This window comes from Lutjanus erythropterus, chromosome 2, assembly GCF_056507025.1.
Source record: "Lutjanus erythropterus isolate fLutEry1 chromosome 2, fLutEry1.hap2, whole genome shotgun sequence".
Lineage (NCBI taxonomy): Eukaryota > Metazoa > Chordata > Actinopteri > Lutjaniformes > Lutjanidae > Lutjanus > Lutjanus erythropterus.
Genome location: NC_139318.1, coordinates 4,899,254 through 4,913,674, shown reverse-complemented (window position 1 = coordinate 4,913,674; position 14,421 = coordinate 4,899,254). Strand labels below are relative to the sequence as shown.

General features: G+C 42.5%; 1 protein-coding gene across 1 annotated transcript; it reads right to left on the bottom strand.

The window, feature by feature from the left end:
- Window positions 1-1,299: 1,299 nt before the first annotated feature.
- LOC146331072 (zinc finger protein ZXDC) lies at window positions 1,300-13,226 on the bottom strand. The gene is made up of 10 exons (XM_084726636.1): window positions 11,165-13,226; window positions 9,487-9,639; window positions 8,909-8,987; window positions 7,707-7,837; window positions 7,319-7,489; window positions 5,182-5,966; window positions 3,832-3,916; window positions 3,538-3,710; window positions 3,228-3,329; window positions 1,300-2,077 (listed from the first exon to the last, which is right to left on the bottom strand). The coding sequence occupies exons 1-10, from the start codon at window positions 13,161-13,163 to the stop codon at window positions 1,991-1,993; spliced, it is 3,765 nt and encodes a 1,254-aa protein (XP_084582762.1). The 5' UTR covers window positions 13,164-13,226; the 3' UTR covers window positions 1,300-1,990.
- Window positions 13,227-14,421: the final 1,195 nt, after the last annotated feature.

Below are 14,421 nucleotides of genomic sequence, written 5' to 3'. Positions count from 1 at the left end.
GAGGAATGTGTGCTGCTATAACAGAAAACTCAGCAAATATTTTTTGTTGTCATGGCGGCAGCGGTCTCTGTATGTGCAATGTTTTTCCATCCGTTTCTCTTCAACTGATTCAGTCATCTTCAATATTGGAATGCACCTGTTTCACAGCGGCCATTTTGACACGAAATAGTGTAAACACAGGTGTTACCAGTGATACCAGTGATAGGTTCTGTTCCATACAGGTCAAACAGAGTCAGGGTGCTGCTCATGTGTGTGTTGGTTCACTAGAAAGGCTCTGCTTCACTAAAAGGAACAGGATCTGAATTAGTGTCAGTGGTAACACCTGTTTACACGATCATTTAATGTCAATATGGTTGCTGGGAAAAAGGTCTATTGCAATAACTTACCAAATCTTTCATCACTGGTACATGTTGCATTTAGTTGAGATGATATTAGAACCCTTGTTACAAGTTCTGATAACACTTACAACTACAAAAAGTACAACAGAACATTACTCCAAGTCAAAGTCGAAGCAGTTGTCTGACATTCTGCATGTAAACTAATGTCAGAACATGTTGCCAATATGAAGTGCCTTAAAATAAAAATCATAATGGCGTCTGTTATCTCACGTGTCTTTTTTCCTCTGTCATTCATGCAAAGATGGTGCACTGCCACGGGTTCAACTGTGTGTACACTGGACAAAAAGTCAACTATTTTTCATGGTCGACCATATTTTTGGTTTACTTTTGGCATCATGCATCTGGAGGGCTTCAAGGTCCCAACTAGGGACAAGAGTTGAAAATTAGCAATAGCTATAAACTCTCTCAGGTAAAAGTAAACTAAAAGCAAGACATTTCTATGGGGAAAATCCAACCTCTGATATTGTCTTAAACACAGTGTTATCAATCCCCAAACAAAAAACCTTTTGTTCTGGTCAAAATGACACAACACCGCATTTCTCATATGATTAAAGGTCCAGAGTATAATAATTACAGGGATTTAAAGGCAGAATTTGGCAGAAACAGAATATAATATTCATAGGTATCATTGTCTTTTCATTACCTTAGAATGAGCCCTTTATATCTACAGAGGGTGCAGGTCCTCTTCCACAGAGGCCACCATGTTTCTACAGTAGGCAAGATCAGACAAACCAAACACTGATTCTGGATAGAGTTTTGCGCAACTCAAGTTTTGTGGTCATGGTAGTTTCTCCTACACACTTGAAAAGGGGAAGAGGGAGACAAGGTGTTTGAAATCTCCAAGCTCACTGCTGGATGCCCATACATACATAAAGTGGAATGAAGGTGTCTCCACACAGTGTTGTGATTGTGCTTTGATTCTTTTATTCATCTCTGTGTTTGGCTCTGCCATTCTGTAAACCCACAGCTAAATAATAAATAAACAGATAAAATTATTACAGGAAGGTAGTAACTCATGACATACGGTATATAAACACAAGAACAGGCATGTTTTCAACATGGACTCACTGCTGCCATAGAAAAATAAATCTAACAAAACATAAGAAATCAAAAGAGCAACAAATAAAGCAGATAACCTGCCAGTGGAGGAATGCACAGCGTGAGGTGTCTGTAAGGCAACTGGAGCGTAGACAGCACACTGAGTGTGCATGAGTGGCAATGTGGCACCATGGAGTAGACACCGGTACTGTCAAAACCCACAGACAGGACACAGAGGGACAGAGAGCCGCTCACATGTCTCTGGGACAGGATGATGCTCTCAGGTTGATTTTGGTACAAACTGGACATTAGAAATAAACACATATAATAATCTTCTCAACAAAGAATCCTCATCTCTTCCTCTCAAGGTGCATTATCTGTGGACTCACATCCACCCCCTCCCCAAACTACGACCACATGTCCAAAAAGGCTCTCAAAGTCCTGGGATTAGACGAGGCAACTGTTTGATTGGAGTCAAACATCTCAGGGTCTGTTTGTTGGTGTAAACTGTGGAGAGTGATGACATGCCGGTGAGTTCTGCAGCTCTGTGCTGCTCACTCCAGGTCCTGAAGATTGATTGTGCTTCCCGTGAACTGCGAGTTGTCTGAGCCGTTGTCATCCTCTGTCATCACTGAAGGTTCCTGTGGGGAGACACAGTCACACAGCTCAGTGATCTTCTTTCAAAACCAACCCAATATCACAGAAATCATTATCCCACACTCTGTAGTTCACCAGTGCTCCCACATGGTGGTTACTACAAATACACTGTTCAAATATATCATATGGCAGGTCATTCACAGTATGGAAACAGAAATGTACAGCAGGGCTGACCCTGACTAAAGCAGTTCTTAGCCCACTAACATTTGTTAATTCAAACCATTAGCTCACTAGTCATTGCATGGTTATGATATTCATTTAATTACTTAAATACATATATTCTGGGGCCAACTAGTCACCTGTTAAAGAACAAAAGCAGTAATGATTCTGAAAGTGCTGGACCAAACAGCAAGGAGACTGAACATTTTGTTTATTTATTACACAGTATAATCTTGTTCAAAATACAGGAATAAATAACTTCCAACTTCCAACAAAAACAAAGACTGGCAGAATTATCAACCTGATAGATGGTGTATACTTACAAATTATCTCTCTGAGTTACAAGCTCACTGTCAACCACTTCACACCTCCTGTCCCTGCCATGTCTTCATTGTCCCTGGAGTCAGAGTCCTGGTCGGAGCCACTTTATCATCTTTGTACTGTATTCCCGGCTGTCAAACTGACCTCTGACGGTCTTGGAGGCTCTGTCCCAGTCTAATAGGATGGCTAACTGAGCTAAATAGCTAAAGGCAGCTACAGCACAGATAGCAGCAGTGCACTGAGGGCTACAGAGTCCTGGGCCTAACAGCAAGGCACAGCACTGGAATGAAGTTTGAGGTGGAATTTTTTTTTCTCTGACTAACAGAAAAATGAAAATTTGGTCAACTAAGACTCATCTCACCAAGTTTAGTTGACTGTTAGTGGGCAGCTGTACTGAAATGTCACCAACAAGTAAACACCTGTTGCCAAGTGCAGGGCTTATGCTCCTTCAACAGACTGAAGAACAGCTTTTAAGTTCAGTTGTTTTTGATTCTCATCTTTTTTAATCTACAGTTCACTTTGTGTGTTCATGTCTCTTTATATTTGTGAATGTAAAACAATGTTTGATTTCCTGTAAAATAAAAGCTCACTCTATCACTGGGTGCAGTTGTGTGCTAAAAGGCATCAAAAATTGTGGATGAAAACTTGAGTTACCTGTAAAATGTTGACAGGCAGGTCGGCAGTGAGCTGAGAGTGGGAACTGGAGGGCTGAGAGCTCAGCTGGAAGGCCAGGTCCCCATCACTGGCTGGGTCGTCCTGCGTGCGCACAGGGTTTGATCAGTATGTCTTTCAACAAAGGCTACACTTTATGAAGCTATTCCCTGAGGTCAGAATCAACCCATTTTGGAAAATACTACTCTCAACACTAATCAAAGAAGCTGTTTAATTTCAGGTTGTTCGTCAGATCTACACAGTGTAGATGGGAAACTAACTGTATAAAATGTAATAATATTGAGGTTCTCACCTGCAGCAGCTGAATCTGGACATACTGGGCCCCAGTGACAGGGTCTCGCAGAGTCAGGCCTCCATTGGCTGCTGCAGCTCCTTCACAATAACGAGCACCGGTGGGAGCTATAGGTGCTGGGGCCGAGGCTGCCTTTGCTCCTTTAGTTTTTCTCTGACTAGATCCTGAACTCCCTGGACCGCACAAAGACAACACCATCATCATTCACTGGTGGATACTCACTTTATTCTCTCTGTCTAGTCTGGATGAGGATTATTAAACAAAAAGCCTGAAATTGGTCATCATGTGTCCTACCCGAGGAGGCTGAAGGACCTCTTTGCTTCTTCTTCTTGGCCAGCTGGATGGCTCTGTAGTCAGTCCTGGCTGAGCCTCCACTCTCCTGAAACACAAGATGGCAACAAAGTAGTTACACAAAACCCCAACAGTTATGTAGGTTTTTGAAGGCCAATAACATCCACAGTCAAGATGCTAATGGCAGATATGGTGCCATTTCATAAAAAGTCGATCCCTACATATCAATAAATACAAAAAGCAAGTGAAAATTAATTTAGCGTTGCATTCCTACAACAAGAATTCTCAAACTTTTTACTCAAAGGTCAAAGGTTGTGAATGATCTCCAGCTTCACTGTGTTTTCAATGTCACTAAAAACTTATTGATCGATAGAAAATGTCTGAACATCATAGCACATTGTATTTATCACACATGATATGGGCTGGTCCAGATTTGACTTGCCATTAGGTACACATTTAGACCTCGGTCCAGACTCTGAGAAGCTTTCTCCTACACCGACAGACTCGAGACGGACAGTTTTTTAAAAAAAAGAAAGAAATGTTGTCCTTTTTATTCCCAAGAATTCTTGCGCCTTGTCAAAACCTGGTGCCTACTTTACCCACAATGCAACTCAACTACCATCAGTTTTAGTCAGGGATTTGGGTATGTTATGCTAGTACTATAGAAATCTTTATAAACAGGAATGTGCATGAAGAATCTATAGGCAAGGAACAGTCTGAATAGCACTATCGGGGGATTCAAGATAAGGATTTCTTTTTAATATAGCCGCTATTTACCAGCTAATATATGGACCTACTGATATAGACCAATATAGCTGGATAGGCCAATGTCAGCTCAAATTTTTCAGTCTCGATTTTTTAAATTCATCTGCTTTTTATGCAGATATGTTGACAGAGGTTAGCTTCCAACTCCATTCTTGTGTCTCAAGTTGCTAATCAGACTCTAAACAATGCACAGAGGAGAAAGAAGGAAGAGGAAGTCTTGGCCCAGATATTCCAGCCTCCACCTGAAGCCCTGAAATACTGGCCGTTGCCCACAGAGGCTAAATCATCCTCTGAGATTGTGATGGAGGCAGCTAATGTAGCCTTGAGCCTCAAGTCTTGAGAAGAGATGAGGAGCAGCTACTGAGGTCTGTTAACTCCACACCTACAGATTTCTTTCATTTTCAGACTTGTCTTCAGACTTAAACAATGCTGACTAAATCAGTTGAGGAAATTTATCAGACTTTACACAGCTTCCGTCTAGAGACACAAAAGATCTTGATACTACGTTTTCACATATGTAATGGTACTCCTCAACACTTGGAAACATACACTGATGTGAAAAATCAGAGTTCCTCTTTCAGCACTCACCAGGAAGCTACTGGGTGACACAGCGTTGAGTTCTTGATCTTTCTGTGGGCTGAAGCTGCTGCTGTGACCCGGGAAAACAAACTGGGTGAGGACTTTTCCTCCCTCTTGAGGCCCCAGCACCTCCACGCAGCCCAACAGAGGACCAGCTCCACCCTGGCCCCCCACCTCCACCACCTTTGAGGGTGAGGCCAGCAGCTCAGCAACAGGGGCCACCGCCAGGGAGGCGGCTGGCTCCACGCTGAGGGCACTGGAGGAGCTGAGTGGGTGCTGCAGAGTGGGGTCCACGGAGACACCAGCACCCTGCATGGTGAGAGCTGTGAGGGTTCCCAGGGCCTCCGGAGTGACAGTCTGCACATCATCTAGATTGAGAGTGCCCTGTGGGGGCAGGACGTCACCTACTGTTCCTTCCAGTCCGTGGTGGGGACCCATGTCAGCGCTGGCTGCCAGGATGAGAGGGTCCACAGCCTTGGCCAACGTGGCACTAGTACTGGTACAAAGCGTAGTGCCGACCGAGGAGGGGTCGATGGTGAGAATGCCTGAGCTGACCAGAGAGAGGTCCATGGTGAAAGTGCCATTGGAGCTGCCCCCACCGACAGGAATGCCCACTCCGATGCCAGTGGTGGGTGCGGCGCCTCCAGGCACAGCAGAGAAAAGAGAGCTGAGGTCCAAGTTGGTCAGCTGGTCGCCCCCGGCAATACCAGGTCCTGCAACTGTTGTTGGGGTGGAGCTGATGAGCTCACTGCTAGGGGTCAGGGTGGGCGTGGTCTCCATCTGGCTAAGAACATCTGGGGTGGAGGAAGGTGCAAGTTACAACATAGACTAGAATGGATCCTAAAAGTTTAGTAAATCTGTTTTACATCAATAAAAACATCTCTCTATGCCTCTAAATATGAAATTCAATAATCCTCTAAGCATCAGTAACTCCATGTTGATTCAGTCATTAAAATAAGTTATCACAGACTGTTTGAAGAGGAAAAAAAGTCATCCTTCTCAATGACTGCTTCTAGAGAGAAAAAAAAATACTGTCTGAAAGCCAAAGCTTGTTTTCTGAGGAACTTCACGATTTTCCTACATATACAGTAAAACATCTGTATGCCGAAGCAGAGCTGCAGCTCACGATTATTTTCATCATTGATTGAACTGCCAATAAAGACAGTAATTCAGTTTAATGTCAGCTTTGCAACAAACCTAAAAATATTTCTCATCTTTCATACATCATTAGTATTATTCAACTTTTAAAACCAGCAATGGATTTGCTCCCAGCTACTATTCAGACTCCCTCAGGTGCTTCTACAAACATTATAAAGAGTGAAGCTTACACTATGTTTTGCAGCCTTAATTCCTTCCCCTCTTTTACAACTATTCATACTCTTTTCAACTTTTATCTAGTCATTCATATTTCAAGCCAGAAACTCCATTCAACCCTTTTTCCACACCATTTATATGCGAGTCTATTTAACTTTTAAACCCTATTCATACTAATTAGACCCGTTCCCACCTTTCCACCTTGTCATACCTGTTTTTGCATAGAAATTAAAGCCAGTAATTCAGTTTGGAGCCAGATGTCAGCAAATCTTAAAATATTCCACATCTCTCACATATTGTTTTTTTTTTTTTTTTTTTTTTTTTTTACTTTTTAGAGCCAGCGTTGCAACTGAGCATCAGCTTTTCAACATCCATCATTCATACCACAATTTCTTCACAAAGTGCCTTCTCCAGTTAACAATTAATCTGGCTAGGATTCATGTCAAGATTATCTTCATGAAGAATTGATTGTTTAGTAGTCTATAAAATGTCACAAAATTGCGAATATGCTATCAGTTTCCCAGAAACAACATGGTGGTATTGCCATCAAAATTAATGTTAAATGTATTTACCAAGAGGTAATATTCTGAGTCATGATCAAAGTCAAACATGTATTTTAGTCCAACCAGCCCAAAACTGTCCCGTATTAAATTTTGTTTGGGCACTTTGCTTTGACCTGCTTAGATAAGCTTCCATTCAGCATATTAATAAATTGCAGACTTAAGTGGGCTGCCTATGAGTTGCACCACTCTGGTTAAGGATGAAGGTTAAGTTGCCAAACAATTACATGCATGATTTTATATGTCATGAACCATCAGCGATGGATACTAACCAGGACTGAGGTGGTGGTGTTTGAGCATGTGGCTCTTAAGGCTGCTGCGAGAGGAGAAGTGCTTGGAGCAGTTGGCCACAGGACAGCGGGTCCTCAGGGTGCTGGCGTCCTGCTTATGTTTCTTGGAGTGGATGTACAGGCTGCTACGTGCTGAGAACTTGGCATTACAGCCTGAGGAACATAAAGGAGACAAATGAAATAACTGTTCAGAAAAAGACAAACCGTGAGAAGTTCAAATTATTTGACCGAGAGAAAGAAAATCAAAACATTCTCTTTGTTTACTTGTAATGGATCAAAGAGTTGCATGTGATTTGAAAAACAGGTATACCCACTGACTTCCTCCCCGAAAGTCCTACTGCTATACACTGTTTCTGGTACATGTACAAACCTTCTGCATGGCACTGGAAGGGTTTGGTGCCCAGATGGGTGATACTGTGACCCTTGAGGTGCTCTGCCCGGGTGAAGGATTTCCCACAACCCTCCTCTGTACAGACAAAGCGACGGTCATCGTCATGTTTCCTGATGGACATAAAGAAACAGACTGTGGTCAGAGAGACACTAACACTCACACATCATTACAGGTACAAGAGACGGACAAACAAAGAAAAAATACTTTCAACTTTGACTGTAACTACATCTACTATATCAAACTGAAATCACAATTTCATTGTGTTTTCAGCAGCAAACAAATTTCACCAGTAAAGCAGAACTGCAATGTCAAATGAAGTTTATAACAATCAAAATAAACAACAGACGTTAAAAAGAGTGTTACTTCATGCCACAAACATGCAGTAACAAAACATACAAGAACTGCATCAACACCACTGTGACACAACACTGTATCAATGCTGACGGACTTGTATGACAAGGCCTGGTTTTCAAAACTGGTTGCACTTGGTGAAAAATCTGGTGTGTGAAAACATCAGATTTCCACACAGTAAAATAAAGTAAAAGTGCATCCTCCTGTGCAGAGTTCAGGTAAGAAATACCAGCTGCTGAGAGCACAGTCAGTCGCTCTCCGAGTGAAGCTGCACTCCATTTCAATCACTCTTTTCCGCTTCCATCACAGTTAGTTTTGTGGTTTGTGGTGATTTAGCGACTCGGTTTATGAAGCTTATAGCCTGTCATGTTGTTGCACTGCTCTGCATACAATGACACGGCTAAAAAACAAGAACTGAAACTTGTTTACCAAACACTCCACCTCAGGTTTCACCGTCCCTCATCTGTTAACCACCAGTGTATGTTGTCATGGAGACTTTTTTTTTAGCAAGTGCACCAGCTAATAAGGAAATATATTTACGAGTTCACTTATTCAGAATTCCTCATTGAAATGTTATCCCTGTGCATTTTTGTAAGCTTCTGCTTCATCCGGTCATTGAAATTCAAACTGCACACACAGTGAAAACAGGAAGGAAACATGACTGCTCAAATCTCAGTCAACTGAGGGGTCTCCAACAGATGATTCAACTCATCAACTTTCAGGGCACAGACCTAAAAGCCAGGCTAGTTTTACTTACTCCTACTTTTCTGACATTAACTGACAGCAACTTTTGGCATTTAACCTGTTAATACTGGAGTGAAAGAACTCACCGTTTATGTCGGAGCAACTTAGACATGCTGGTGAAGGACCAGCCACAGCCCTCTGAGTCACAGACAAACGGCCTCTCACCTGGAAACAGGAAATTTAAAGTTTATTTACCAGCACATAGGTTCTATGACCTATATCACCAGGACCAATCAGCTGGTAACCAACTCATTTTCAGCTTAACCCAGTTTTATTTGCTGCAACCTATGCTGCATCATGAATCTGCTCCAGACTGGGTTCAGTTTAAAGGATTTACTCCCGACAGTTTCAAGTGATTTGTTTTGTAATTATAAGGTTTTGGAAATTTGGCACATTCATAGCTGCTCTCATCTGAAGTGAGCAAACAGAGAGCAACACATTCACAGTGATCATCATGTGATTGAGGAATGACTTATACTTGAAGAAAATAGCCTCAAACATCTCTGTGGTCTGAATGCTCACTATTGTACAATTTAAAAAACACATTTAATCAGAGCCACTTCACACTGTTAAGTTTGATTACAGCACATTAGAGCCTCCCTCCTGAACAACTCAATATAATATAAAGCAATATCACTGACACTGTAATCTAGCATCAGCTCACCAGTGTGACTTCTCATGTGGATTTTGAGACGACAGGCCTTGTCATATGTTTTGTCGCAGCCTGGGTAGGTGCAGGTGAAGTGTCCCGTTTCTCTGAAGTGAGTGCGATTGTGGGAGAAGAGGGCACTGAAGGTGATGAAGGTTTTCTCACAGCCTGAGCAGGACAGAGAGAAACATGTAAGAAGACAATCGCAGACTGAAAAATGCATTTTATACCAGGAATATACTAACACCTAAACTGTTGATTATCGTAACCAGCTTACTGCAACAGTTAAGATTTTAAAAGATTTGCCTCTCTAAAATAAAGCTTGAAAAAAGCTTCTCAGTAAAAATCCAATGAGCTTCTGCAAAATATGCCACTGTTTGCTCTGTCTAGAGAAAATAAGGATCCTTGAAAGGATTGTTCAGGATATTTGAAGTGGTGTACAATGTAGTTATCCATAGTCAGTGTATTATCCACAATTTTCACCGCTTTGCCAGACAGCCTTTTCTGACAGGAAACCACAACTATATAAGCCAAATATTACTCTCTTCAAATCCACAAGACCCCTTAAGCAAAAACAGTAACATCACAGAAGAAAAAATACGTACATATAATATATAATAGAATAAAGGGGTTGCTGGTATATTGTTGCCTCAATTGGTTGTTTGAGTTTTTGTCTGACTTGAGTGTTTTAAAAAATTACTTTGGATTCACTGAAGTCACAAAATAACACAAACTAACCATGGCAATAGACCACCAACTCCTGTGTTCTATGAGGTAAAATTTCTGTTTTTGCCAAAGGAGTCTGATGGCTTTTGAGAGAGTGATATTTGGCTTATTTAACAGAGGTTTCCTGCCAGAAGAGGCTGTCTAACAGAGGTAAGGTAAGAGGTGAAAATATTCTGTTGATACCATAACTGACTTTTTAGGTGGCTAAAATATGTTTTGCTGCTGACCATGTCCACAGCAATATATTGTTTACACCAGTACTCCTGCTGCTCCTCCAAACATCATCTATTGTAGGCAATACATTGCCTATAGATAAGTACTTCACACAACTACACTTTAAAATCTCCAAATTATCCCTTTAACATAAAATCAAAATACATTTATTCTCACTCTTTGCAATAAAGTATCATTGACAGAGAAGGTAAAAGTGACTGTGGTGTGCATAGTTTATTACCTTCACCTTGCACATTAGCAGCTCTAAATGCTTTGTGCAGCTTTAAAGGGGCTATACTTTGAAATAATTTGCTTCACATACATTTACATTACCAGACGATCAGCCAGCAGCAGGTGGAATTAAAGGACCAGTGTGCAGGATTTAGTGGCATCTGGAACCTACAGTGGCTGCAAAACTTGTGAACAACGTTGAAAGGTTGTATCTAGAGATAATATTTAATTTGGCCTTTCTGGGCTACAGTAGAAACATAGTGCATAGGACATGCTCCCTCTGTGGATAAACCGCTCATCCTAAGTTATGTAAATACAACAATTCTTATTTTCAGGTACTGATAGACTAAGCATACTTAAGAAAATATACTTATGAATATTACATTCCATTTCAACCGTATTCTGCCAATAAATACCCGTAAATCTTGCACACTGGACCTTTAAGTGTGTAAGGGAAATTGGGAAACTGTAAAATGACAAATAAAAACAAAATGTAAAAATACAATCATTTGGCATATGTTACCTGGGAATTCACACTTGTGGGGCCTCGGGGGCTCGAAGTGGACCCTCTGGTGATTGGTGAGACGTGTCGCACTGCGAAACCTCTCACTGCAGATCTCGCAGATGAAGGCATTATCCTGCTCATGGACTTTGACATGAGCCTTCAGGTTGTACACTGTGGTGAAACGCCTCCCACAGCCTTCAAACAGACAGGTGTGTGGCCGCTGTTTGTCATGGGACTGAAGATGACGCTTTAGCTTGTAAGACGTGGCAAAAGCCCAGCCGCAGCCCTCTATGGTGCACTGGTAGGGCCGTGGGTCCTCTGCATGGTTCAAGAGGTGAACTTTGAGCTTCTGTCTTGTGTCAAACACACAGGAGCAGCCCGGTTCTGGGCAGCCAAAAGAGGTCACAGCCTCTTTCTTGGACCTGATCAGCGGCACAGACTGGAAGTCAGCATTGTCACCATCTGTCACAGCGGCTTTGGGGTTCGGGGTGACCAGATCAGCCTCTGTCACAGCACACAGCACCCCTGCCTCCTGCTTGACGATGGGACATGAGTCCAGAGAGGTGCCCAGCTCTGATAAGGAGCAGTCATCCACCAGAGCCAGCTCAGAGTCACTCACAGACAAGCCGGGCCTGGGCTCGTCCTGCTGGCTGGAGCTGCTGGACACGGCCAGCGTGCTGATCTTCCCGATGGACTTGGTGCCACTGTCATAGTTGAGAAGAACAATATCCTCATGATCTTTCATGCCGAGATGCTCCTTCAAGCTGACCATATCATCCTCTTTGTGCACGTACCCCTCTGGTGGGGCAGCCAGAGTCAGGATCCCGTTCTCTATGGTCACTATGATGCTTTGGTTGTTTATTGTTATAGTCCCGGAAAAGGTTTCACTAGCAGGCGGGCTCGTGGAGGCCGTCACCGGGTTTGCACTGTCCTGCAGCCCCGCTGAGTCTGAAATAAAGTCCGAGGTGTCCATGGCCTCCACGATGCCCGAGCCCCCTGTAATCAAGGCACTGCTCTCCTGCGATGAGAGCTCCCTCACCAGTTTACTTTCGTTGTTTTCGGTGCAAATCTGCCCACAAATCTTATCGCCATATTTGTTTGTCAAAACAACGTCTTCGACAGTGTGCTGGTAGACAGTCTGTTTAGCATTAGCCACCGTAGAATTATCGTTTAATAAATTGAAAACATGCTCTGTTTTTTTCAATACCTGGTTATCAAGACAGTTCAAGTTTTCATTAGATTCACAGAGAATAACGTCACTGCTGTTTCCAGCCTCCATGGAGCCTCCGGGACGCGCTTTACAGCTCTCTGCCTTCTTACCTTTCATTTTATCGCCGTCCTCCGCTCGGTGTTTGCTCGCCTCGCCACCGCCATCCTCTTGAACCACATTAAAAACAACATACAGTTCCTTGGTGGTGCTTTTATCCGCCCTGTTGCCTGTGTTGAAGCTCCCCGGCGCAGCAGCGCTGCTGTGGCTGCCCACTGAGGGCTGCTTGAAGGCGCTGTCCTCTCGCTGCTGCCGTAAACCTGGAGACGGTAACGTTAACTGCCGCTGCGGCGTCGAATCCTCTTCCCCTTCAAACAGAGGCAGCGCCATTTGCATTACAGTATCTCCGCTTTCTTCCACATATTTCCAGGCAGTCCTAACAAACTCGTGCGAACCAAACATCGCGTTGAGCTCATTCTCTTTCTCTGTGTTCACGTTATGAAGTCCGATACTCGGTCTGTGAGCCAGTGAACTGTTTTTATCTGTCGGTTGTGGTTTGCTAACAGGCGAACAAACCGCCCCGCTGCCATTTTCCGCCAGTAGGTGAAACGAAGATGTCCTCGGCCTGGTGTTGTTGTTGTTGTCACTTTGAGGCTCTGGCGACGCCAGGAGTCGGTCCGCTTCGTTTTCGGTGGGATTAAAACGAGGTATCGTCCCTGTCGCTGTTCGAAGCGGAGACGGAGTGGTTCTGTGTAGGGCGCCATGTTGAGAGTGAATGTTTTGGGCATCAGAAAGCCCCTGGATTTCCATCTTGGTATCCCTGTAGCAGCGACACAGAAAAGACCCGCCCTAGTCGATGGAAACGATCCAGACAGCCACTACACAGTTTACATCAGGCCGGGTGCTGCCTTCAGGGCCTGCACGGGAATCTCAGTTCACAGATGTATAAAATGGTTGCTTGTTTATTAACTACCAATGTCTTGTTAAATTGTGTCTTTTCCATATGAAATTCGGCTATACAACTTTTCAGAGTAAGTGTTCAGAGCTGTGGTACTCAAATAGCGGCCCGCGGACCCCCAGGGGTCCTTGTAACTCTGCCAGGGGTCCGTGAAAAGTCTTCAGATTCATTATTTCCTTTCCACAAGCATTTCATAGGCCTATCATATCCAAGTTTCAGTCTATGTTGTTCTTATATTTGTTTTTATCACATTTATTTTTATATTTTATTATTTGACTACTGTAGTTATATTCTGTATTGCCTATTATTTGAACTGATGAGAATTCACTCCCTGGATATGTGTTTATGTTGGATAGCTATTCTGTGTTGACATGGCACAAATATTTTAACTTAATTTTAGGATATTTGATTTTAATTTCAAAATCTTTTTAACACTCAAGTTTGACATTTAAGAGAGTAAAAACAAAATACATAGGCTGATGCCTAGACTGACTACATAGCATTATTAAACACCTGATTCTATTTCACTTTGCCAAGTCAGTATTGAGTAGCTGCATGACATAACAATAACTACAACAAGAAGCTAAGATGGTCAGTTTATACAAAGACTGTGTGGTGGGTCCGTCGAACTTTGAAGTAGGAGCTACGAAGAGTACCTGAAGGCCTCAAAACATCATTTGGTTCAGGGAAACTGTGGAGTGGATTTTGTAGCAGAGTTGGATCCGAATTGTATTTGTTATGACCAATGAGTAGAACTTATCAATATACAGTATTAGTATGATCCATTCTACTAATAATGTTTTAACGTTTGATTTATATGTGAATCCAAAACTCTTTTCTCTTACCTTAAGAAATCAACATTTCCAGTCCCAGTCAGTGTTCTTTCATTAGATTTCCACTGAGTGGCAGTCTAGTACTATAAAACATTACAAAAATCCTCCTCAGAAGAAACATCATAGATTATCTCTTCCATGATTAAACCAATATTTAAAGAGCATAGCACCCTCAGGGTAGACAACACATGCAAGACTATTACAGACTATTACAACTGAACCTCTGACTGTGATGATGATGTAGCACAAAATAAAACATAGCATGTTAAATTTATAA